The sequence below is a fragment of the Eurytemora carolleeae genome, unplaced genomic scaffold (genome assembly GCF_000591075.1).
Source record: "Eurytemora carolleeae unplaced genomic scaffold, Eaff_2.0 scaffold456, whole genome shotgun sequence".
Taxonomy (NCBI): Eukaryota; Metazoa; Arthropoda; class Copepoda; order Calanoida; family Temoridae; genus Eurytemora; species Eurytemora carolleeae.
In genome coordinates, this window is record NW_019402108.1 from 33,268 (window position 1) to 59,760 (window position 26,493).

At 31.8% G+C, this 26,493-nt stretch overlaps 1 protein-coding gene across 4 annotated transcripts; it reads right to left on the reverse strand.

The window, feature by feature from the left end:
• Nucleotides 1-376: 376 nt before the first annotated feature.
• Nucleotides 377-17,744, reverse strand: LOC111717859 (RNA-binding protein Musashi homolog Rbp6). Of its 4 annotated transcripts, none has more exons than XM_023493317.1 (10): nt 17,580-17,744; nt 16,959-17,000; nt 16,061-16,153; nt 14,443-14,574; nt 11,703-11,784; nt 8,124-8,165; nt 3,240-3,320; nt 1,995-2,059; nt 1,592-1,639; nt 377-478 (listed from the first exon to the last, which is right to left on the reverse strand). In XM_023493317.1, exons 1-10 carry the CDS (start codon nt 17,727-17,729, stop codon nt 392-394), a joined length of 822 nt encoding a protein of 273 aa, XP_023349085.1. In that variant the 5' UTR covers nt 17,730-17,744; the 3' UTR covers nt 377-391. The 4 variants fall into 4 exon arrangements, with proteins under 4 accessions (XP_023349085.1, XP_023349084.1, XP_023349087.1 ...); XM_023493316.1 differs by having other exon boundaries at nt 8,124-8,168; XM_023493319.1 differs by lacking the exon at nt 8,124-8,165.
• Between the last annotated feature and the right edge of the window lie 8,749 nt (nt 17,745-26,493).

Here is a 26,493-nt window from a genome sequence, read left to right on the forward strand (position 1 = left end):
AGCGTCGAAAAAGTTTTAAAGACATTAGAGTTTTCAGATCTCTGATTTCTTTTTAAAAAAAGTATATTCTGTCATTGATGATCTAAGAAAGGTTTGTCACATGAAATAAAACCTACACCATCTTTAAACAAACTAAGGAAATTATGAACTCTGTTTGATAAAACAATCTATGTTTAACATAGCAAAGGTTAACACCATCAAATTGCAAAGATATAGAGATTATTAAATTTGAGTTTGTGGCAAAGACTTAATTCATTTATCTTATTTAAAATTCAAAACATTCTTGCTTTCTCAATAGCTCTTTAAAAAGAGGAGATATGCTTAACAACCTATCAGATTTTAATCTTACGTAAAATTTACTAAAGTTTAACGTGAAAAGAAAAATTGTGGCCTACCTTTCAAAATGATTACTGTGTACAAAATTGCTATGAAGAGGATATAGAGTGCAGGAGTCCTTTAATGATAGTGCAGATAGGGCCTGATTCAATATTTATAATTAGGCATTTTTTTAGGGGGGATGAGGGGGCATACATGGTTTTGTTAGGTTCTTTCCCAAAGAATTTTTCCCTAGTGGCAACTTCCCAACTGTGCAGTTTTCCAAGCGGCAACTTCCCAAGTCTGTGCCTAGCCGCAGTGCTTGGCCCCCATATATATTCTATTCTCTATTCTTGTATATTGTCTTTCAACAGCATATTTCTTGACGTGGTAACAAAAGAAACTGCAGTTGCATAGAATCCCAAAGGTTTCGAAATACACAGTACCACTTTTGTACAATCGTCTCTGAAGTCTCATTTTTTGTGGGTATAGATTGAGTCTGCTCTAGCCGCAGCGCTCGGCCTCCATTGCAACCTGCGGCGCCTCAGAGGTCCGAACATAACCTTTGGGAAGTTGCTGCTAGGGAAATTGCACATTTGGGAAGTTGCCACTTGGGAAATTGTCACTTGGGAAGTCCTTCATGGGAAAATGACTTTGGAATAGGACCTAACACCGACATGAATTTGACGGATACGACCAAATGGCCGTATTTAATCTTTGACAATCTATATAACTATGCCGTTACGTATACCTTCTTAAAGGGATGGTAAGCGCAATTTCAAGTTACCATTCATGACAATTCCCGATTCACAACGATACCATTGAAACATTTATCTGATCAATAAAATGGATGAAATCGTCGTTTTTCCCATTTCTATAAGCGTTTAATTCCGATATTTCCTATAATTCTTTTCTGCACTAAAATTGCGCAAGTCACTTTTGTATAGAAACCACGATTGAAAATTATCAGTATTTAGAATTATGAACATGGATGAAATTGATAAAACAAAGCTGTTAAGGGTACCGTTGTGAATCGGGCATTGCCATTTTGCATTGAAATTACGCTTTAAATGTCGACCTAAAGATTTAACTAATCTTTGAAACCTATGCAATGAAAAAACGTGTTCCTTGTGAGAAATTCTTGAAATTTTTTGTGAACATTTTTTCCTAAAACGCTTTCAAGCATATAAAATGTCACGTTCAATGGGATGCGCCTCCCTGTAAGACTTTAATTTTTGAGTGTTAAAAAATGATAAAAATGATATTATTTATATTCCTGTGCGACAATTGCAGGGGTATTTGTAGCTACTCCTCTGGAGATTATCTAAAACATTTGCAAGGTCGATAATTTTGAACACAAAAAAGATGTTAAAAAAATAATGAAAAAGTTGAAAAATCTCAACTCCGGAATAGTAACACGACTTTTTGACTTAAATTAGCACTCTACATAGTCCAATTAACATTTTAGACAGAGCTTTATGATCTTGAAAATGGCGTACCCATATCTCCAGACATACCATCAAGGCGTCATATAAGACCAAAACTTATAAATCTAAATTAGTTGAGATAAGATGAACCGATTTACTGATCAGAGATAAGTAAAGATGATGGTAACTTATTGGAATTGATTTAAATTAATCTCTTTATTCAATAGTTTCCATCTCATAAGATAGGTCTACCTGTGATTCTTCCGATTGGTTTGAGCCGGTATAGCAGTTGAGCGCAGTATGTTTAGACGAACTGCCTAAATGAAAACTGTACAGTACTGTTGGTTTATACATAAAAACTGTACAGTACTGTTGGTTTGTACATGAAAACCATACAGTACTGTTGGTTTGTACATGAACACTGTACAGTATTTTCTGGTGCACATGAAAACTGTAGAGTACTGTTGGTTTGTACATAAAACTGTACAGTAATGTTGGTTTGTACATGAAAACTGTACACTACCGTTGGTTTGTACATGAAAACTGACTGTGCTGTTGGTCTGTACATGGACACTGTGAAGTACTGTACTGTTGTATATAAATAAATGTACAGTACTGTTCTGTTGTACAGGAACACTCTACAGTACTGTTCTGTTGTACAGGAACACTGTACTGTACTTTTTTATTGTACTGGAACATTGTACTGTACTGTTCTGTTGTACAGGAACACTGTACTGTACTGTTATGTTGTACTGGAACACTGTACAGTACTGTTCTGATGTACACGAACACTGTACTGTAATGTTCTGTTGTGCAGGAACACTCTATTACTTTGATGTTGTACCGGAAAACTGCACAGTACTGTTCTGATGTACTGGAACACTGTACACTACTCTTCTGTTGTACAGAAACACTTTACAGCACTTTTCTGTTGTACAAGAACACTGAACAGTACTGTTCCGTTGTACAGAAACATTGTTCAGTACTGTTTTGATGTACAGAAACACTGCACAGTACTGTTCTGGTGTACTGGAACACTGTGCAGTACTGTTCTGTTTTACTGGAACACTGTACAGTACTGTTCTGTTGTACAGAAACACTGTACAGTACTGTTCCGTTATACAAAAACATTGTAAAGTATCATTCTTATATACATGGACACTTTACAATACTGTTCTGTTGAACATTAATAATTTACAGTACTGTACTGTTAGTTTAGATAATATTCAAGAAAATTGAAAAACAAATTCTTTTTGAAGAAACGTTTTTTTTCATAAACAATTTAACATAAAATAAATATTTGCCCAAAGGGACAGGCAACAAAAGCAGGAAATAAAAAGAAACTAGAGAAATATTATGACAAAAAGAATTAAATTAAAATTGTGTACATTGTGTACAGTAAAAAACAGAAAAACTGTAGAATTAGAATAATATGTTAAAGCAGTAATTAAGCGTATTCTTAAAATCTAAAAAAAATAATAATAATGATAATAATACCTGTATGATATGTAGAAAGAAACCCTGGGAAGCCCCTCCCTCCACCAGGAAAGGGGGGAAATGTAACGGCGAAAGGAAAGCCTGAAAAAAAATCAAAACCTGACTCAAAACTCTGGTTCATTTGAAATACCGGACTTTCTTCCACGCATCTGTACGTAAAGACAGCGAAATGGTAAAATGCACTTTGAAAAAACTTCTAGTACGCTAAATTTGAACTGGACAGGGATTTGCAGCAAAGTAGGTTGCATAAAATCTGCAAAATATGATAAAATTTTCTGCAGTTTTGAGATTGAACCAGAATCTGAATCCTATTCAATCATAATTATTCTACTTTGGATCCAATTAAATGGACTGTAAACGTAATTTTAATTAACTCTTCATGCAAACATGGTGATGGCCGATTCACAACAGTACCTTTGAAACTTTAATCTGATCAATATCATGTGTAACATACAGGGTCTCCCACGAAACGTGACAGTTGGTGAATAGTTTTAAATGTCTTCTTCCATAATTAACTACAGTGCAGTGGTTTGAAACCAAAAGAATAAAAAAAATATCGTATGGCAGTCATCAAAGTAAAATATTATTTAAGCAAGAGCTAATTTTTGCTAAATAAATTACAGGATGTATTCACTATCCAAAACATTATATGTAAGAAGACATTTAAAACTGTCATGTTTCGTGGGACACCCTGTATTATAATATATTGTTAAAAACTGTTTTTTTTTCTGATAATTCCAATATGTTTTCCAGCGAAAGAAATTTATTTAAATTAATCAGTTTTCGAAATTGAAAACATTGATATCTAATTCATACTTGATTAGACAAACCTTTAAAGGGTACCGTTGTAAATCAGACATTGCCATCTTTGCGCGTAGAGGATCACAATTAATTTTCAATTCTTACATTTTTTCAACGAATTTTCTCCTTTCAGAAAAAAACCTTGATTTTGAATTGATATTTGTTGGATCTGCAACGGAGAATTGTAAAATGAAGAATTATTTCTAGTTCAATAATCAATCTTGCTGGATTATATATGATTATATAGTATCTGACTTAATCTTGCGAGTTTTCTAAATCCTCATAGATTATTTAAACCTAATCTGTTTCCAGGATATATAAGAGACAAGAGAAGAAGACTGGAAACTCGTTTTACACTAGCTAGAGAACCCAGCATTGCCCCACGCACCTGTGCCCCTTTAGTAAAAGTAAATTCATCCTATATAAAGCATAAAGTCTGACCACGTCAACCTTGATGCACCTGCTAGTCCTGTCCATAGAGCCAGGTAAAGTACAAACTGGAACCGGAAAGGTTGACCCGGCTTGGAAATTCAAATGTACTTCGGCGACCCAGGGTACCCATAGTTTATCTTGCCTTGCCGTTTACCCGTTCTTGGTCGTTAATTATGATTAAAACTATGCTTAGAACATTCCCATGGGCCTCTCGAGTTCCCCAATACAAATTTGATGCAAATCGATCAATGTGTTCCTTATTTATGATCGGACATCCACACAAACAAACAAACAGATATTACAATTTATATAGCTTTATAATATAACCAGGGGCGTAGTTAGGTTTTTTTATGAAGGTACTCAACCGTAATCCTGTAAATCAGATTTCACGTTTTAGAAAAAGAAAAGAAGAACGACAAATTTTTATCACGAAGATCATATAGAGAGCGCTTTTGAAATTTTTGATGAAAAACTATTTTATTTTATTTGGCTGGTGCGATTTTCTCTGCGTTTAAAAAAAAATTCTACCCTAATTAAAATTCCTTTATTCCTAAAAAAATAGGAAAGTTTATGTATATAATTTGACCTGTCACCTTTACCAGTAATTTGACCTTTACGAGTTACACACCGTTCGTATTTCTTTAATTTCTATCATTAAATAATTACAGCTGAATCGATTTGGCTTAATTTTATCACCTTGTATATAATTACTTGCTCGGGAACCCGGCGCTATACCCAGAGACGGCGATTTAAAAAATTTAAGAAAATACGACTAAGGTCTAAGCTGTAGTTGGACCTTATTTACGGGCTTGAGCTTTCGGATTCAAGCTGAATCTTATTTTCCACAGAGTTGAGTTCAAAAAACTTGTTTAATTTTCTATTTTGCGGATTTTCATGGAAGGAACTGGCGCATTCCGGGTTTTTATAAGAACAAGAATGGAGCCATATTCTCCACTGAAACCAATCAAGGTTGGTTTTATTTCATTGGGACTAACTCCTAATTTGAGTCTAAGATCTTGCAGTTGTAAATCACGTGACACAAGTTGTCGTCAGAGTTGAGTCTTATATTGAATCATAGTTAATCCCGCCGTTTTATCTGCATATTTACAGGGAAACTAAATACTCGCTATACAAGTCAACTTACTCAATTTAGAATCCCAAATCCGGGATGAGAACATTTCCGTGGCTCTCCCAAGTTACCCAATTAAAATTTGAGGCAAATCGGTCCGGGGTTTCCTGATTTATGTTCGGAGAAAAAACAGAGATTACAGCATAATATATGTATATTTATTTTTGCCTCATGAAAAGTGCAGTTCAAAATGTTTTCTCTATATTATTTCTTTTAATATTTGTTATTAAAAAGAATAACTGCAATAATAATACAAAAAAGTTTATCGTAGAAAAAGTGTCAATCAAGGAGCGTTCTGAATTTCTATTTCTAAATTAACTAACTTATATAAACTATAGCGTATTAACCCTATAAAGGCTTGGGAATCTGAATCTATGTATAGCCGGGGGGGGGGGGGGGGGGCGTCCCACGATTCCCCCTAAGAAAAAAGGCCTTAGAGAAAATGTATAGGGTTGAAATGCTTGTTCATAACCTAATTTTTCAAGGCCAGCTCATTGAAAAAAATTAGACCGATAATTTTAATAGTTTTGGTGTTAAGGGGGGACGATCCACGCTTCCCCTCGCAAAAAAAAACCGTAGAGAATAGCGTATAGAGTTGAAATACATGTTCATAGCCTAATTTTTCAAGACCAGGTCATTGAAAAAAAATTAGGCCGATAATTTTAATAGTTTGGGTGCTAGGGAGGGTTGAACAAAAATAAATAAAACATACGAAATTATCAAACAAAAATTTTTCAGGGGCTTTTCAAAAATATAATATTTAGACCTGTATTTTCAGACACAAAAAAGTGACGGGCTATTTGAGATTTTTTCTTTACACAGATCGGACGTTTTACCGCCATGTACCCTACCCTATGCATTTATAAAAAATATTCACGGTGATAGTGTCAAAAATGAGAGTGCTAGGACAAAAAAATGGGAGGGGGCGTCGAACGCCCCCCCCCCACATTCTGTTTAGGGTTCTAACTATCATTCGCTCTAACTGAACGCTAAATCAAAGTTCATTAATAGTTTTAAGAATTTGAAGGGCAAGCTGAAGAACAATGGGATGCTATAAACCAAGATGAATATTTTGTAATGCATAAGGCAGAATTTTGAACTGTAAACCCCCCCGGTCGATATTTCATAAAACAATTTGAAACATAGCCAATTACTTTTTTATTACTTGACAGATTTTCAGTCTAAATAATCTGACTTTTTGCCACAAACCTAAATTTTCTAATCCCTGTATCTTTTTAAACCAATTTGTTAGACCTTTGATATTTTTAATTTTTAATGTTTCAGATCCAATAGTTTAACCATTGAATGTCAAAGGTGTACACCATGAGGTTGCTAAGGTATAGAGATTAGAAAATTCAAGCTTCTGTCAAAAACTCAATTTTTTAAGTTGAATATACCAATGCATGCTCAACTGAATATTCGCGGGCCCTGGAGTTAATTTAATAAAATTATGAATATTGATAACTCTAATATCCAAACGTTTACGACAGGGCAGTGTGTTGAAAAGTTGAGCTATAGATCTAAAATTTAGATGTTTGAAAAGCCCTTGAAAAATAAAGATTACATTTTTAGCATTTTTCCGATGTCCCTTTTAAACCTACCCAGCACCTAACTATTCAAGTTTGCTATCTAAATTTTTGAAATCAAGTTGACCACATGCATCCCACTCTCCTATATCAACTTTTGGGACAAAATAATGAGGGAAAGGGAGTGAAAAAGCCCCCCCCCAAAAAAAAAAAAAAAATAGTCCAATCTGGAGAGGGTTAAGAAATGCTGTAATTATTCTAATCTAAATGACTCTCTTTCTTTCTATCTATCAGTCTATCTATCTAGCTATCTGAGTGCACAATATCCAGACTGCTATCTTGAAAATTTGCAATAGTTTTCAAGATTTGGTCGACTTTAAAGTGTCGCAATATTCTCATCAGTTTTTGTGTAAAAGCTTGCAACCATTGTATCACTGTGAGTGATAGCTTGCTCATACACAGACCTGTACAGTTAAATCCAAGGTTAGCTACTCTGGCTCCACTACAATGTACGGGAAATGTCGTCTTTACAGCAATTTTCTCAGATTTTATCAGCTGACCAGCTCACAAACAACGTTCTAACTTCTTCCGCCACAATAAGCAGACATTTTCCGTGCATTGGAGCAGGAGCACATCAAGAATATTTTTCCTTAATAACCAATATTTGTCAAATCCGATTGTAATGACAGATCGTGCAGAGTCCTAGTTGACAATTTTAAATGTTCTAAATCTTTAGAAATGTGTGACCTAAAAGCTCGAAACTTAAGACGGAGTATCATAATGAAACCCAGTATTGGAAACCCGGTTTCATGAATGGGGTCAGGCAATTTTGTAGATATCAATATATTTGTTAAGAAATATTATTTTATCTAGTTTCTTCACATTCTCTTTTGTTTTCTAATTTCTTAAATTAAAATCTACGCAAATGTATACACCTCGAAAAGGAAACTTGGAGGTTTCGTTCAACGACACTCTCTTAAGTTTCATGCTATGTACCTGCTAGATTCCGAGAGATGTACAGTACACTGTACAGCAAATCTACTAAAAGTTTATGTACAGAACTAAACTGTACATTGCTGTTTTTAGCTACATAGGGATCTAAAACTTTCAAAATCAAGAAAAAAGGAAAATTTCAAAAACAAAATTGGCGACATATAATTTAAATTAACCATACAATGGTACCCTTGAAACCTTGATTCATCTATAATTGCACATTTTTTTAAAATACAATTAAGATCAAGAAATTTTGAAAATTATAAACTTTTTCCGACAGAAAAACAAAACTATCAGAGGTTTCTAGGGTACCGTTGTGAATTGCGAGTTACGTAAAATTACGTAAACAGGCTCTTTAATATCGCATTGAAATCTCCTTTTTTATTATTGTACTTGATAATTCTCCTTTTTGTGTGTAAAAAGAAAGAAAGAAAGAAAATGGATCGGATTGGATGTATTTCATAACAAATTCTATTTTCCACAAATTGATTGAATTTTAGAAAATGCCAAAAAGAATTTAGAAACATTTTGTAAAGATAAACAAGGTGAAGAAGTGTAAGACGGTGTATAAGCCAATTTTTTTAGAAATGACAAAAATGTAAAATTAAAAATTGAAAAAATTATCCATACATGGCAGAACTTTTCAAAGATTATTAATTTGTTAGTTTAAAGGATATTTAGAACAACATGGGTGTGGGGTAAAAATACTTCAAAAGTCTCTCATATTATTTGTTAATCTATCTATCTAACTAAACTAACTAAAATCTGCGGTACATTAAATATATTTTACAAGTTTGGTACAATTTTGACATATTCATTGAAAATAATGAATAATAATCATAAATAATTATTTAATAATACGAATTAAATATAATAATCACACGGATTATGGACTTTTGTAAATTTTGGTTTCATGGCAAAATTTTCAAAAAAAAGGGTCTTTAATGCCACAAGTTAAATTCTTTAAATTCGTTTTCTGAAGTCTTTTGGTTTGCTCGGAAAGGACACAACTAAAAATATCTAAATTTGAATAATTGCTAGGTTTTACAATGTTCTGGAAAAATGGGTAAAAAATATAGTTCGTAAAAAACTTTGGTAAAAAAGTCTAAATATTACTAGAAATTGTCTTCTATAAATGTCTAGAACTAATACTTATTGCTTCGTACATGTTGGGCACTTGACGGAAATCTGTGCCGACTGAAGAGAAAATTCTGATAAATTCGAATATAAGTGATTTCCGGTGAAACCAGGGAGAAAATTGCCAATTTATAAAATTTATAAAATTTGCCAATTTTGAATTTTTTCTTCCGGCAACAAAATTTTATTTTCAGTCGGCCCAGGTAGTTACTAATACTAGGTTTACACTAGAGAATGCGTCTAAACTGTCTTTCCGGTTCCAGAAAATGCTTTTTTGGCAAGATGAGATAGGGATGGGAATTATATTACTTTAACAACACATTTTCTCATTCTTTTTAAACATACAAGTTAACATATATCAGATACTTATTGCTAGATGCATAGAAGAGAGGGATTCATGGAAATACATTTTAAACAATATTTGAACAAGCAACATCTTTAACATTGGCCTGATGCTTAGTTCAAAAAGAAAGTGAATAATTGTCTTAAACTCTCATTACTGACAACTCTACCTTTCCAATCTTAGATATTTCAATTTTTTGCTCAGTGACTGAATTCACAGAATGAAATATACCAGGTTACAAAGATATGACAACAAGAAAAAATGAGTTTGAGGCAATTGGTCAGTTCCTTTACAATTACTTATTTTTCTAAACATCGTTGGCGTACATTCAAAAAACTAACATTAAGTTGAGTCGACATTTTTTCTAACATTTGGATGGAGATGAAGCTAAAAAACTGATATGCAAAATGTTTGCACTGCTGTTTAGCTTCCAGGTTCCAATTGTATAAGACTAGATAAATTTGGAGGATTCTAGTGATATGTTTCTAGTAATATATTCTAATTTGTCTACTATTTGAAAAAAGGCTATTTTTTTCTTGGAATAAATGCTTGAAAGCTTTTTAGGGCAAATTTGCCCTAGTTTAAATTAAAACACATCTTTGGTCTACGATGAAGTTCTAAACTAAATTTCTAGATAAACATTTTTGCTGGTTTGTCTTCTCGTAACAATAAATTACAGGATCGGTAAAAACAACATTATAAAGACATACTTTTGTTGTCAAATTCTTAATAAATACAGGAATTAATGTTATATACTTGGGTTCAATAATATCGCACAACAAGGGAAGAAAAATGTTCATATCAAAAGAGAATACTAATTCAGTTTAAAATTTGTATTTGAAGAAAATAGTTCCGTTGGATTTATTGCTAATATTGGCAATGTAATGATAGAGCGACGGGAGACAACCACAATGCTTGTGGAGTTGGAGTCAGACGCATTTATATTGTTTTAAAGACCTGTAAACCTAATTTCAAATGACCCTCAATCAGTGGTTTTGAAAGCTTTGTCTGATCAAGTCAGTTCTTCCAAAATTTGTATCAGATTAAAGTTCAAGGGTACTGTTGTAAATCGGGCATTGTCATCTTTGCCTATAAGCCTAGGGTCACTTGAAATTACGCTTAAGTCCTTTTAATTAAAGATACATCCGCCATCGCAATGTTAAAACTTTGCACTGAACGATTTCCTCATTGTGTAGATACTAATAGTTTGTTCCGAAATTAATATTTGATCAAGTTTGTGAGCGTATGTAAAACTTCAAACTGTATTTAATATTCTCTTTGTTAGTTTACAAGGGTATAAGATTCTGCATAGTCTAGTGGCCGGGTCACAGCACAAAAATCGATGGGATCAGTTGGATATAGATAAATATAGTTACATAGAACTTTGTTTATTGAAAACCTGGGTTTTGGGATATTTACAACTCCAATTAGTTCCAAAGCTGAGCCAATTATTCGAAGGACCAATTCTTTGGGGTTTAAGATCAGTTCTGGATTTTTGTGAGTTTGCCTGGAGGGTGTAATCCACCAAAATAAGTTTATCATGAGCATGAGCAAAGATGGTAATGTTTTGGAAGATAACCCTTGTCCAGATAAAATTCACATAAAAAAGGTTTTTTTTTGAGTCTTACAGGGTCCTGCTGTCCTTGTAGTCTCCTTTTAGAGTCCTACAGGGACCTGGTATCCTTGTAGTCCTTGTAAACCTTGAAGTCCCTGGATGTTAAGCAGGTCGGATACATTGTATCCAAGTCCTGGCTGAAACTGACCCAAACCGGTTGGACCGGCTTGAAGCTGGCTCAGCTGGGCGTGGCTAGGGAAGGAGAAAGAACCGGTTTTACAACCTAGATTCAGCTGACCAGCCAACAGCTGATTCAGACTGATCTGTGCATGGGGATTTTCCAAGCCAAAGAGTTGCAATTGAGACAAATTGTGAAGGGAACCGTTAGTTCCTGAAAGTGACACCAGAGGCGCTGGGCTTGGGTTTGAAAAAGTCAGCTGTGGCTGCGACATGGCCACCATTGCAGTGTTAGTAGAAGGTACACTGTAAGGGGAATATCTAAGGGTTTGCAGTACACCAGACCCTGGGGAAACCATGAGTAACTCACCAAGACCCCGGGCAGCAGTTCGACCCTTGGCTAGGTTGGCTGGTAGCATTACTTCTTTAGGCTGAGCTTTCTTACATTCAACCTAGAATAAAAAGGTTCTCTGGAGATCAAATTTTCCTTTAGAGCTTAGAGATTTAAATGTATGTTTAATTTTTCTGTCTGTTTGTTGATTTTTTGTATCTCATAAGCGTCAGAATGGTTATACCGACCCACTGCACACTGAGTTTATTTTAAGTACATAGTCCAATATTTAAGTAGAGGAAGCTGTATACTGTACGCACATATGATAGTACACAAAATGAACCATCCACTTCTACTAAAATTTATAATCCACCATTAAAAAAATTATGTTTAATATTCTACAGTCATTTTTGCAATTGGTTTTAAAATCAATTCAAATTGTAAATTGGTTCGCCTCTTAGAAATACAGAGCTTTCACAAAGTTTTCTAAGTATACAGTTCTCTTCAAATGGTATTCCTAAGTTGGCTTGATCTGAAAATTTGAATAAATAAACATCCCAACTAGGGTTGCAATTAAATTCCGGGAAAATTCCATTTTGGAAATGTAATGATCTGGAAAAAATGTCCGTCAACTGGAATTCCGGGTTAATTTTAGATTAAATGGAAACCGGAAATTTTCCAGATTACAGAATGGATACTGAACAAATTCCGACTGCCGAAATGTTAAACAAAATTCCGGATAATCTCAGGTTCACATGAGATATTTGTTCCAGAAACGGTCTGAACTTCCAGAATTCCAGAACCTATTCCTTCAGGGAAATAACCAAAAAATCCGGATTATTTCCGAAAGTGAACCCCGGAATTACGGTGCATCTCTTAATCCCAACAACTGTTTGAAATTTCCTCCAAGTTTGAAGATTACTGAAGAGAAAGCAACCGCATGACAAATATAGAAACACCACACATTTAAAGGGACTGTCAACATAATTTAAAGAAAATAAGATCGCTGAAGTAAAGTTGATTAATTCCAAAAATGAATGCTTGGCATGTAAATCAAATAATTTATAATTTAAATATTCTTAAAAGTGTTTGGCTGAGAATAAAAGTCAAATTATTTTATTTATTTGAATCAAAATAAAGGGAAAGGAAAGGTAAAGAAATGCATTTTTGCCAATTAGAATTTGGCAAAGTTTGTTCCAAATCTTTTCTAAGCTCTTCTCAAATACTTCCAATATATTTTCATATTGCTTCAAACTTTTCTAGAAATCTTTCTTAATATTTTTCTTTCTTTTTTCACTCTGGTTTTTTTTTGAGTTGTATTAATATATCTTGAAGATCAAACATGTTTCTAAATTACTAATTTATATTTGCATTCAGTATTTTTGGTTCATTTCAAATATGTAGCTATTTATTATTTTTTTTAACTTTTTGCTATTTATTTCTTCTGAATTTGTGTTCATTTATCTTTTCAATTTTAATACTTTTAGATTTAAACTTTAAAATCGTTAACAAATTTTCTCAGATTTTCTGTTAAAAATTGAGGCATTTTCAAAAAACATTATCAACATTTTTTCTGTCAAAACGTGTCTTCGACTTGTTATTAACCTTCCATGGGGTCACGTGAGATCCCACAAAAATTTGGGCTCGATCGGTTCAGCCATTTTGATGTTTGAATATTATACATGTTTTGGTGTTATCTCATGTCTGTGTTTAACCCACAGCTTATAGTTTGTGTATATTTGAATACATTTGCAATTATAACCACCAGCATACAGTAGAACTAGAATACAAAAGGATTAAAGAAGTATTTAACTTAACTAATCAAAAATACAAAAAATGTGTATGTAATCTTTAATATCCTGTTCAAAATTTTAACCAAAGAGAATAGAATCCCTCGGTATGAATTTGTTCAGTCCCTTTCAGCCTGATAGAGAGTTTAAAGTATACACATCATGTAAATGTTCACAAATTATATGCAGTAGAGTACATTAATACAGTATGTGCCCTAAACTATCCATTTCAATTTGGAATTTTTAAAGCTGTTAAATAAACTTTATAAAATGAATTAGGTGAATAAAAAACATCATTTTATTTGTAGTTATAACGAAAAATCATCGTTTGTAAAGTAAAAGGCATAGAGTCTATGTGAAATGATCATTGGTCAATCATGAAACCAGCCTTTTTCATAATTTGGTTTTCTTTTAATATTAATTTTAGATTTTCTATAAAATGATGTTCCAGGGCCCAAAAGGTTATATAGCATAAATATGTGAAGTACACCTGCAGTATGGAAACAGTACAACAAAATGGCCGTTTTACACTTTTTTCTAGTAAATTCCCCTCTAATATATACTCTATTCTCTTTGTGTTTAACAAAATGTTTGCCATGCTTTACATATTTCGATATTACGAACAAAACATATTATAACTTATTTATAACAACAAGGCTTTTAGGGCGAACTATTTCAACTTAGTTGTAGGGCTTTATCTGCCAGAATCTTCTCTTTCTACAATATAACAAAAAAAAGTTTGCGGATTTAATAATTTTTTTGCGTATTTTCAAAACTAAAAAAACTAAAAAAAAATTTGGACACAATTTTGAGCATCCAAAAACGTCTCACACAAAAGTTGCGCCAGATTAGTTTAGCCGTTTTAACGTTTATATTGGAAACAAACGGACAAATAGACAGACAAGCAAACTATATATTTATTTATAAATATAATATAAATATAAATTATATAAATTATAAATATATTATATTGATAAAAGATGACTTACCATCTTATTGTTTATCTCGTGGAAGTGGATCTCGCAGACCTTGTCAACGACGTCCTCGTTCTCGTAAATGACGAACCCGAACCCCCGGTGACGATTGGTCTGTTTATCAAACATCAGGAGCACATCTTCAATCTAGGGGGAAAATAATTTGTTGCCACTTCATTACTTAATTATTACTATTCTTAATAGGAGTCGTAGCTTACTATTAACCATAGTTACTTTGTTTACTATTATTATTATTATTAGAAGTAGTAGTAGTAGTAGTAGTAGTAGTATTAGTAGTAATTTCATGGTATTCTAGCAACAATGAAAAAATCATTTCCTATATCAAAATATATTGTTATTTTTTAATTATTGCGATTGAAGTGATAAAAAATTGTTTATTTTCAATTTGCCAATGTTTACACATCAAGACACTATGTACACTGTACATGTACAAGGTAGAATTAGACTTTCATAAAAAGTTCCATTTTAGAAATATTTAGGCAAAGTTCTTACAATATTAAAAGGAACTGAGTTTTTGCCACAAATTCTGATTTTTTAATCCTTATATCTATGCAACTCAATGTTGTAAACATTAGATATTCCTAACCATGAATTTGGTCTAAGTTTGAAATATTTATTCCCCAAAAAATCGATAAAAAATGGCCCATTTACCTTTGCAAAATCACAGGACCTCCTTTCCTTTGGTAAATACACAAACCCTCTTTCTCTTGTAAAATTAATCAGACTTCTCTTTTTCTTTTGTGAGATGGATGGACTTGTTCCCCTTGTTTTAAAATATGGCAAATACTTGAGCACCTATCTATTTATCTATATTTATATTTATATCTATCTATCTATTTATCTATCTATATTTATATTTCTATCTATCTATCTATTTATCTATATTTATATTTATATCTATCTATCTATTTATCTATCTATATTAATGATCATCGTTACATTGCCCCCTTTTTACTTTTCTATTATTTTGAATATAATAGTGTGTTTTTTTCCCTAAACATCATTCAAAACCTATTCACACAAATAAGGAAAGAAATTGCAGTTAAAAGAACTGGCTTAATTAAGATAATTGAAGTGCCGGACCGAGTTTTAGGCAACCAAAACAAGTTGTACATTACACATGACAAAAAAGGGACAGTACATCAAATGAACCATCCCCTTCTAGGAAGATTAAAGTGGTTTTACACTTTTGCTTTATCTCTGTTAATTATAATCAAGAGTTTAAGGTGTAGATAGAGAGATACGGATTTAAGATTTTAGGTACTTTCACAAAAGCATTTAACCCAGCGACACCTTCCCAAGGGTATTTTTCCCAAGTGGCAACTTCCCAACTTCCCACAGTGCTCTTCACCTTAGCATGTTCTAGCCGCAGCGTTCGGTCCCTATTGGAGCCTGTGGCCCCTTAGAAGACCTAACCTAACCTTTGAGAAGTTACTGCTTGGAAAATAGCATTTTTTGAAAAGTTGCCACTTGGTCGAACTTGTCAATCTGAAAGTCACCCTTGGGAAAATACCTAGGATCTGATTTTAGGATAAAAATAGTAATCGATACAAAAAAAGCAAATTATATTTTTCAAAAATTGAAAAAAAATTGTATAAAACGAAATATTCACCTTCCCAAACTGTTCAAAGTATCCTTTAACGTCTTCTACAGTTGATGTGGCTGAGAGACCACCAACAAATATTTTTTTTGTTTTGGTCACCATCTGAACAAACAAATATATTACCATCTGAACAAACAAATATATTACCATCTGAACAAACATATATCTAAACATTTTTTGTCATTTACCATCATTTCAAATTATCAATTATGAATAATATTATGATTATTATTATTATTATTAGAGATGAAGAGGTACACTTATTTTAATTATTATATATTGATTATATCAAACAGAGAGAACAAGAATACTCAGGAATAAAAAGACGACTTTTACTTTCCACAGTTTTCTGGTTATCACTTTAGGGTATTCTATTTATTTAACAAACTTCTATCTTTCAAGTTTTAATTATATGTATCAATCCTTCTAACTTCTCAATAACTATCTATCTATCTACATATCTATCTACATGTCTATCTATCTATCTATCTATCAATCTATCTAGCTATTCTTCTATCTATCTATCTATCTATCTATCAATCCTTTATCTATCAGTTTGATTTTTCCAATTTCTCCCCTTTTATTTTCTCTAGCTGGTCTCTAGCAGAAGATTTACACACTCTCAGAATTCCATCCACTACAATTATTTTTTCTTCGAACTAATATTACGTATCTATTTAATTTTTCCGTGTTAGCAATTAAATTTTTTAATTATTAGCTTTAAATTTAAACATTTAAACAACAACAACAATAACAACAAGGATGGCAACAACAATAACAACAACAACAAAAACAACAACAACAACAACAACAACAACAACAACAACAACAACAACAGCAACAGCAACAAAAAGAACAACAACTACAACAACAACACGACAACAATAACAACAACAACGATCTTTACCTTAGGATTGGCTCTTCTAGGAAATGCTACTTTTGGATCAATCTGGAAGAAATAATTATTTTATAATTTCAATTTTTTAAAGGAATTAAGTCACAAACTCTGATTTTCTAATCCAAATATCTTCAGAACACAATGTCGTGTACCTTAGATATTTTAAATTATAAATTCTGTTGAATCAAATAATATAAGTTTAAAATATATAATGTTTATACCATCATACCATGAGGTTGGAAAGAGTTTGTGGCAAAGACTCAATTCCTTTATGAAGATTTACGAAAGCATTTTATTTTCAGTCGGATGCTTATTTTAATATGTTATCCCTCTGCAGAGAAGAAAGATTTTTGACAGTGTTTTGACAAAGAAAAAAACGTCAGTCTTGTGAATGACGTGTTTTTGTAAATATTTCACATTGAAATAGTTGAATTTGTCAATTTTTGAACTTAGACTTATTAATATTTTCACTATTTACTATAAAAGTCAGGATATATCACAAACAAAGAATTCCAAATGATCTTGTTATCTGAGCCTGCATACCCAAATTTTTTTATTGAGCCGGAACTCACTTTAAATCAAAAAAGAAAAAATTCACAAATTCAGAATATTTTAGCAAAGACGACCTACCTTCTTTCCATCCAGAGTATGTGTACCATGTGCAAGTATTCTATCCACCCCTTCACATGTTGCAAATGTGACAAAACCGAATCCTCTGAAAACAATGTATGTTTCAAAATGAAAACTTAAAAATTGATGCAAACAAATTAATGTAAACATTAATACATTGATCCTGTGTAACAGTGATATCAAGTAGTTCCATTCAAAGATGGATTTGCAATGGTGCCCTTAAAAGCTTGGGTTGATCAAGTATCATTATCTTCGATTTTTGTTTATTTTCATTTGTGGTTTTTTTCCGAAAAGTGTCTTGCGCATTTCTTGCATTATCAGTCAAACATTTGTCGGGTCAGAAATAGGACATAATCATCAAGCTGACATAATTCTTGTGACAGTTATGAAGGGACATTCATATTGGCAATCGTAAAAGTAATGGGTCAAGCCATTCAATTTAGGGAGCAGTCCCTTAAAACATAGATTAAGTTTAGCAATTATATTGAAACTCTCTCAGGATGTCCGCAAAGTCCAATAATCCATTATTTGGCCCGCGCTTTATATTTGAACCCAATCCTTATCATTACACAGTCATCCATTAGGATTAATGTACATTCCTTTCTTTAACCTTAATTGCCTCTTTCATCAATCCCCTTCATTAGGTGGGAATGTAAACCTTTTTTTGGACCATTAGGTTTTATTTGTCAGCCAAAAAGGAAAAAATCTGGGCTGTAAACGAGCATTTTCTCATTATATGCAAATTATACATCAAACAAGAAGGGGGGTAGGTGTTGAGAAGAGGGGGGGGGGAAGAAAGTTCATCTTTGCATTCTCCTTTGACGTCAACGCACATATTCAAGGGCATTGAAAGAGTTAGAAACTTTAAAAAAAAATTATTCATCAAAAACTTCTTTATCTTTTTCTTTAAATCAATTTGAGAAAAAAATTCATCAATATTTTTGCTCGTTTTTCTCACTCTAATAAAAATGTTTTAGAAAAAAATATTTTTTAGTTTCAATTTTTTTTAGTTAACTCGTTTTAGGTCTGGAATTATAATCAAGAGAATTCAATATTCTGGGCGAAAGAATTATCCTAAAAACTACGTATGAATATATATAAATACTAGCTTAATAACCCAGCGCTGCCCAGGTTTTTCATAGTTACTCCCGCCGTTTACCCACCCTTAGTAAATCGGTAGTAAATTACGATTTTAGCTATTTTCCCACTCAACCTAGAATCTCGAAATCAAGCTAAGAACATTCCAACATAGATTCAGCCTGCTTATCAAAAGTCTCATTAATTTTTAAGACAGGGTCGACTTTGAAGTGTCGCAACGCCTTGGACTTTGATTTTACCGCTCTAACTTACTCATTCTTTTCTGTAGCGCTTTACTTGTACATTTTAGCACTATAAATCACTTAATGATAAGTTTGAAGGAGTAATTTGCAAAATTCTTATTAATTTTAGCCTAAGAGCATTAAATCACTGTGTTCCCGAGGCTCTCCGAGTTCCCCAATCAAAGTTTGAGGCAAAACGTTCGAGGGGTTCCTGAGTTATGATCGGACAACCAGAGATTACAACTTTATATATATAAGTGTCTGCATATAAATAAATATCTACTAATCTATATATATATATATATATATATATAGATTTCAATATCTGATAAAAAGAAAAAATGATTTTCAAAATTAAAGTTTTAAAAAATCAGAAGGATCAGATGTCTCATATGACTAGCCCCCCCCCCCCAGACTCTATCTGTAACCATCTCATTAATTATAGAAAATGTATTAATCTTACAATGTGTCCCCAGGGAGGAAAATAACCTAAAGATGTCACTTGGTGAAACCACCGGAAAGTATATAATAAAAAATTAAACAAAAACTTGAATAATTTTCTGATGGAAATAAATATTTTTATGAAACTATTGTGTACTTTATCATTCTTCCTCACTTCATCGTGAATTTTATAATGAAGTAATCATCGTGCTATAATGTAAAATTAACTGTATATCATAGCACCGTGCTATAAAGTTTTGATATGTTCCCGGATTTTCTCCAAAAGAATTAGGATATTTCCAAAAAAAAAAATTCAATTGAAATAAAAATAAAATTGAAATCAACTTTATATTTTGACTTCTGCTTTGTTTCAAAGCTAATTTGATCTGGAAATAAGACAAGTACACAAACGTTTCATAAAATTACACTGTTATTTTGGCACGACATACTATAAAGTTTTTGGACCTAAATTTTCTCTTTATCGAGAAGATTCCAGCCAAAAGGCGAGAACACTGCGAACCAAAATAATAGTATTATTATAAATAGTTTTCAATACAATTTAATACAATTAAAACCACCAATTATAAACTTTATTGTTACCCCTCATCTAATTAAAAATGTGGAATATTTTTTTCATTTTTTTATCGTCATTTTGAATACTTTCTTTTTCCGTTTCACAAATACGCAAGTAGAACTTTGATAACTACATTTAAATTATCAATTTTCGGATAGAAAAAATATGAATATCTCGTCTTCTATTCTACACAGATTTAAAGGGTGAATGCTAGCTCTACACATGGAAGGGTCACTTTAAGTTATACTATTTTTATTTTAAATTGTTTTGTTTTATTTTATTCAAAGGAATATCTAGAAATATTTGTTTTTAAGTATGAAGTTATATAATGGCTGCTAGTTAGGGAATAAAAGGGAACTAAGTATCCTTTGCCAAAATCGTTAATTAGAAATGTTGGATGGAAAGATAGATAGATAGATTGACAGATAGTTAGATACATATATAGATAGTTAGATAGATAAATAGATAGATAGATAGATAAATAGATAGATAGATAGATAGATAGATAGATAGATAGATAGATAGATAGATAGATAGATAGATAGATAGATAGATAGATAGATAGATAGATAGATAGATAGATAGATAGATAGATAGATAGATAGATAGATAGATAGATAGATAGATAGATAGATAGATAGATAGATAGATAGATAGATAGATAGATAGATAGATAGATAGATAGATAGATAGATAGATAGATAGATAGATAGATAGATAGATAGATAGATAGATAGATAGATAGATAGATAGATAGATAGATAGATAGATAGATAGATAGATAGATAGATAGATAGATAGATAGATAGATAGATAGATAGATAGATAGATAGATAGATAGATAGATAGATAGATAGATAGATAGATAGATAGATAGATAGATAGATAGATAGATAGATAGATAGATAGATAGATAGATAGATAGATAGATAGATAGATAGATAGATAGATAGATAGATAGATAGATAGATAGATAGATAGATAGATAGATAGATAGATAGATAGATAGATAGATAGATAGATAGATAGATAGATAGATAGATAGATAGATAGATAGATAGATAGATAGATAGATAGATAGATAGATAGATAGATAGATAGATAGATAGATAGATAGATAGATAGATAGATAGATAGATAGATAGATNATATCTATATATGCATATTTATATCTATATCTGTAAACTTGTTCAAGACTTTTACTTTCATATCTGCAGTTAGCAACCCCTTCCATTTAATACATCGTACATCTTCCAGATATACCTATTTATCTACTTTCTTTCTATCTATCTATCTAGTTATCTGTCTATCTGTCTATCTATCTATCTATCTATCTATCTATCTATCTATCTATCCTCAGTGGAAAGCAATATTTTGTAACACGACAAAAATATTTTACAACAAATATTTCCTTAAATAGCTCGTTGAACATAATTAATACATTTAAAAATGCGAAGTAGAGAGAAGCAAACATAATACAAAACAAGAATTTTTGTAAAATTAGCTTGGGAACCCAGCTTGGTCTGATATTTTATATTTAAAAAAGTCCAGTAGAGGATTAAATCTTTGAAAGAGAATTATAAAATCCGCAAATGAGTTGCGTTGGATTCTGGACCTGCAGAAAAAACCCTTCCTCTCCTTTTATACACTCGTTTTTATCATGTATTTACATCTAGAAGCAATAACATGTACTCTTACTCAATACACAGAACATTTCCGGGGTTCTACCGATTTTAAGGCAAATCGGCTAAAGGGTTCTTGATAACAAACAGACAAGCAAACAGAGATTACTACTTTATATGTAAAGACAATGATGCACCAGTTAAGACTAAAAATGTGAATTTTAAGAGAAAAAAAGGAATTAAAGATGGGATATATATTACAAAAACTGTATTAAAAACGAGTTAAAAGAAATTTGGATGATTTATAAAATTTATAAAATTCTAATTGAAATTAAGGATGAAAGCAAAAATCAAAAAACTTAATTTTTAAAGTATTTGACTTTTGAGTTTTTAACATTTGAACTCTGTATTGATAAATAATTATTTCCGAAGATTACTCTTGAAGCCGTTAAAGTAATTTTGTATCAAACTCTTTTTAATAGTTTGTAAATACGCCAATTACTTTATTTATAAATATTTTAAATGAGAGTGAAATTTTAAAAAACAACTAAAAAACATTAAAGAAAGTTTTAATGCAGAAAAATGACTAATTTAAAAAAAATGTTTTAGTTTGCTTTCTTAAGAATATACTGCAGCTAGTCCATCATATGTTAACGTCACCCCCTCCCCCTCCCCCTTTGAACCCCCTGCAGACCCCCACTCCATGCAGGGGCTTAGAGTTGCTTTCTATGAAATATTACGAGGAAATTTTGACAAGGTTTTGACTATATCCAGGTTGTAACCGGGCCAATCTATCTATAAATCCACACATGTTCAAGGCAACTTAAAAAAATGAAAAAAAGAAAAACCTTTCTCAGCAGTAATTGGGATACATTCGTAAAAAAAATTAAATCCACATTCTAGGATAAATATTAAATAGATCAAAAAAGTAAAGGATGGAAAAAGTGGAATGATATAGAAATTGATGGATCAGGATAAATAAAAAAATTGAAAGAAAATGATGAATATTGATAAAAATGATGAATATATTGCTGAATGAATGGATTGATGAATATATTGCTCACTGAATGTATTGATAAATATATTGCTCAATGAATGGATTGATAAATATATTGCTCAATGAATGGATTGATAAATATATTGCTCAATAAAAGGATTGATGAATTTATTGCTCTATTAATAGATTAATCAATATATTGCTCAATAAATGTATTGATGAATATATTGCTAAATAAATTAATTGATGAATTTATTGCTCAAAGGATGGATTGATGAATTTATTGCTCAATGAATGGATTGATGAATTTATTGCTCAATTAATAGATTAATTAATATATTGCTCAATGAATGGATTGATGAATATATTGCTCAATGAATGGACTGATGAATTTATTGCTCAATGAATGGATTGATAAATATATTGCTCAATGAATGGATTGATAAATATATTGCTCAATGAATGGATTGATAAATATATTGTTCAATAAAAGGATTGATGAATTTATTGCTCTATTAATAGATTAATCAATATATTGCTCAATGAATAGATTGATGAAAATATTGCTCAATGAATAGATTGATGAATTTATTGCTCAATGAATGGATTGATGAATATATCGCTCAATGAATGGATTGATGAATTTATCGCTCAATGAATGGATTGATAAATATATTGCTCAATGAAAGTATTGATGAATATATTGCTCAATAAATGGATTGATAAATATATTGCTCAATGAAGTATTGATGAATATATCGCTCAATGAATGGATTGATGAATATATCGCTCAATGAATGGATTGATGAATTTATCGCTCAATAAATGGATTGATGAATTTATTGCTCAATGAATGGATTGATGAATTTATTGCTCAATTAATGGATTAATCAATATATTGCTCAATGAATGGATTGATAAATATATTGCTCAATAAATGGACTGATGAATATATCGCTCAATGAATGGATTGATAAATATATTGCTCAATGAATGGATTGATGAATATATTGCGCAATGAATAGATTGATAAATATATTGCTCAATGAATGGATTGATGAATATATTGCTCAATAAATGGATTAATCTATATATTGCTCAATGAACGGATTAATGAATATATTGCTCAATGAATGGATTAATCTATATATTGCTCAATGAATGGATTAAAGAATATATTGCTCAATAAATGTATTGATGAATATATCGCTCAATGAATGTATTGATGAATATATTGCTCAATGAATGGATTGATGAATTTATCGCTCAATAAATGGATTGATGAATTTATTGATCAATGAATGGATTGATGAATATATTGCGCAATGAATAGATTGATAAATATATTGCTCAATGAATGGATTGATGAATATATTGCTCAATGAATGGATTAATCTATATATTGCTCAATGAACGGATTAATGAATATATTGCTCAATGAATGGATTTATCTATATATTGCTCAATGAATGGATTAATTAATATATTGCTCAATGAATGAATTGATGAATGGAAAGTAAGATGAAACGTCTACGTAAGCAAATACTTCAGCTTTGTTGACGTAGCAATTTTTAACATTTTCAAATGTTTAACATCATTTGATTTATTTATGCATATATATATTCTTGTTGTCTTGTTGTCTTGTTGTCTTGTTGTCTTGTTGTCTTGTTGTCTTGTTGTCTTGTTGTCTTGTTGTCTTGTTGTCTTGTTGTCTTTTTGTCTTGTTGTCTTGTTATCTTGTTGTCTTGTTGTCTTGTTGTCTTGTTGTCTTGTTGTCTTGTTGTCTTGTTGTCTTGTTGTCTTAAGGTCAGTAATTTCCTCTTATTTTGTATTTTTTTTTCCTTTTTTGAGTCTTTTTTTTTCTTTTCTTTTGTTATTTTTTCAGTAAGTTTGAATTTCAACGCATAGTTCAGAATACTTTTCAATGATTTTTTATTTTTTAGGTTTTGAAATGACTTTTGATAGAAAAGAAGGGTGGGGTGAGGGGGGGTGAAATGGGGGGGGGAGTGATCTCTGATGTTGACAAGTTATGGGTCATTACACACATTATTGAGTAGGGTTTAGTGTCAAACCAGCCTTCATCACTCAACTAGCACACGCAGCGTTGCCCAGGGTATCATTGTTACTCCCACCGTTTACCCGCATTTGGTTTTAAATTACTTTCCTGTGGTTCTCCCGAGTTCCTCAATCAAATTTTGAGGCAAATCGTTCCAGGGACGCTTTAAGATCCGACATACAATAAAAAACTGAGTTTTCTACTTTATTAATAGATACTTACCCTGGATCGTTGGGTACATCCTCAGCTGAACCTATCTGAGCCAGAATACTAGGATCCATCTCTCTAGGTTCAAGTTAGAGCACAGGGTTCACTAGCTCTAGGTATATAGTTGAACTGTATAAGAGAGAAGGAAACCAAGGTCTTGAATCAACTGAAAGCTCTGAGCAAACTCTGTTGAATTTTCCTGATTCAGGATTCCATCAAATATATTTCTATATATTGTTTACACTTTTTTATGCAAATGTCCTTTGAAATTTGCAAATTGCAAATTGAAAACTGAAAAGTTCAGCAAAAAGTGCATAACAAAATTTCGCAAATACATGTAATTAAGTCCAAACTAATTTTGTTCCATTTAAAACTATTTGTTTTATGCACAAAAAAAAACTTTGGCTTAAACTCATATTAATTTATGATGGTATCCCTATGTTTATATATCTATCTATTCTATGTTCTACGTCTGCCTTTCAGTCTCACACTAAATCTCTCTTCTCAGCAATCACCATTTCCCCATCTTTCTTTAACCCAGGCGGACCAGGCCGGAGAAATCTGTCGGACCGGACGGAGAAAATCCCCGAACCCAGTTCGACACAAAATCCGCAAAACCAAGCGAGCGCAGATCGGACGAAACAGTACAAGGATCCACCTGGAGGAAGATGCTCCCCTGGCCCGGGCCGGGAAACCCCAAGATGGAATTGAGCTCTAAACTATGCATGCCGGTCTGGGAGAGAGAAACCACCGGAAGAACGGTACGGGACAATGGTTCCCTGGTCGGGCCGGTCCATTGTTTTTCTCACGCGGTGTGGGTCATAGGTCAGATGACATTGGTACCGTAAAGATCACGAATATATGTAACCAACATTACAACCCTACCACTTTTACAATATACCTGCATTAATTCCACCCCATAGATAGATAGATAAATAGATAGATAGATATATAGATAGATAGATAGATAAATAGATAGATAGATAGATAAATAGATAGATAGATAGATAAATAGATAGATAGATAAATAGATAGATATAGATAGATGTAGACGATAGAAAACTAAACAGATAGAAAGCTTCTATTTTTGTTTCTGAATCTAAAAGTCTAACAATTAAAGTGAATGCACGTCAACGAAGCTCAAATTAAGTTTTATGGAAACTTCTACTTTTAAAAAAAAATTTCCCTAATTACCAACATTTGTTACTTTTTTGCCAACTTCTGATTAGAAATTTTGACAGTTAATTAGTTTTCATTAAATTAGGATTTAGCGAAATGATAATTAGGCCAAATATCGACGAATTTGGCGTTTTTTGCCGAATTATCGAGAATTTGACAACTTTCTTTTATTAAGTTTAAAAAAATGAAAAAGATTTGAATCTTTGCCAAAAAATCGTGTTTTACAATCCCTATATCTTTGCCCCCTGATGGTATGAACCTTAGATCTTAGACGGTTTTCAAGGATATAGGAATTAGAAATTCAGAATTCGTGTCCAAAAAGCTCAATTCCTTGATTAAACAGAATTCGTAAGTTTTACAAATAAAGAAATAAGAGACTTAATTACAAATTAATTGAAGAGGAAGGCTTTAAAAAAGACTTTTCATTATTTTAAGATTGCAAACGAAAAAGCGAAGTTTATGCATTTAAAGTAACAACTAAAAAGCAATTATACAATTTTAAGAGGGATTAAAAATGGG

Excerpts from the sequence above, each read along its gene's own strand:
- LOC111717859 (XM_023493315.1), bottom strand. The coding sequence starts at position 17,729 with ATGTTTACATTAATTTGTTTGCATCAATTTTTAAGTTTTCATTTTGAA. Across the intron at positions 17,001-17,579 it reads ATACTCTGGATGGAAAGAAG|ATTGATCCAAAAGTAGCATT; the intron begins GTAGGTCGTCTT and ends TATTTCTTCCAG. Across the intron at positions 16,154-16,958 it reads CTAGAAGAGCCAATCCTAAG|ATGGTGACCAAAACAAAAAA; the intron begins GTAAAGATCGTT and ends TTGTTTGTTCAG.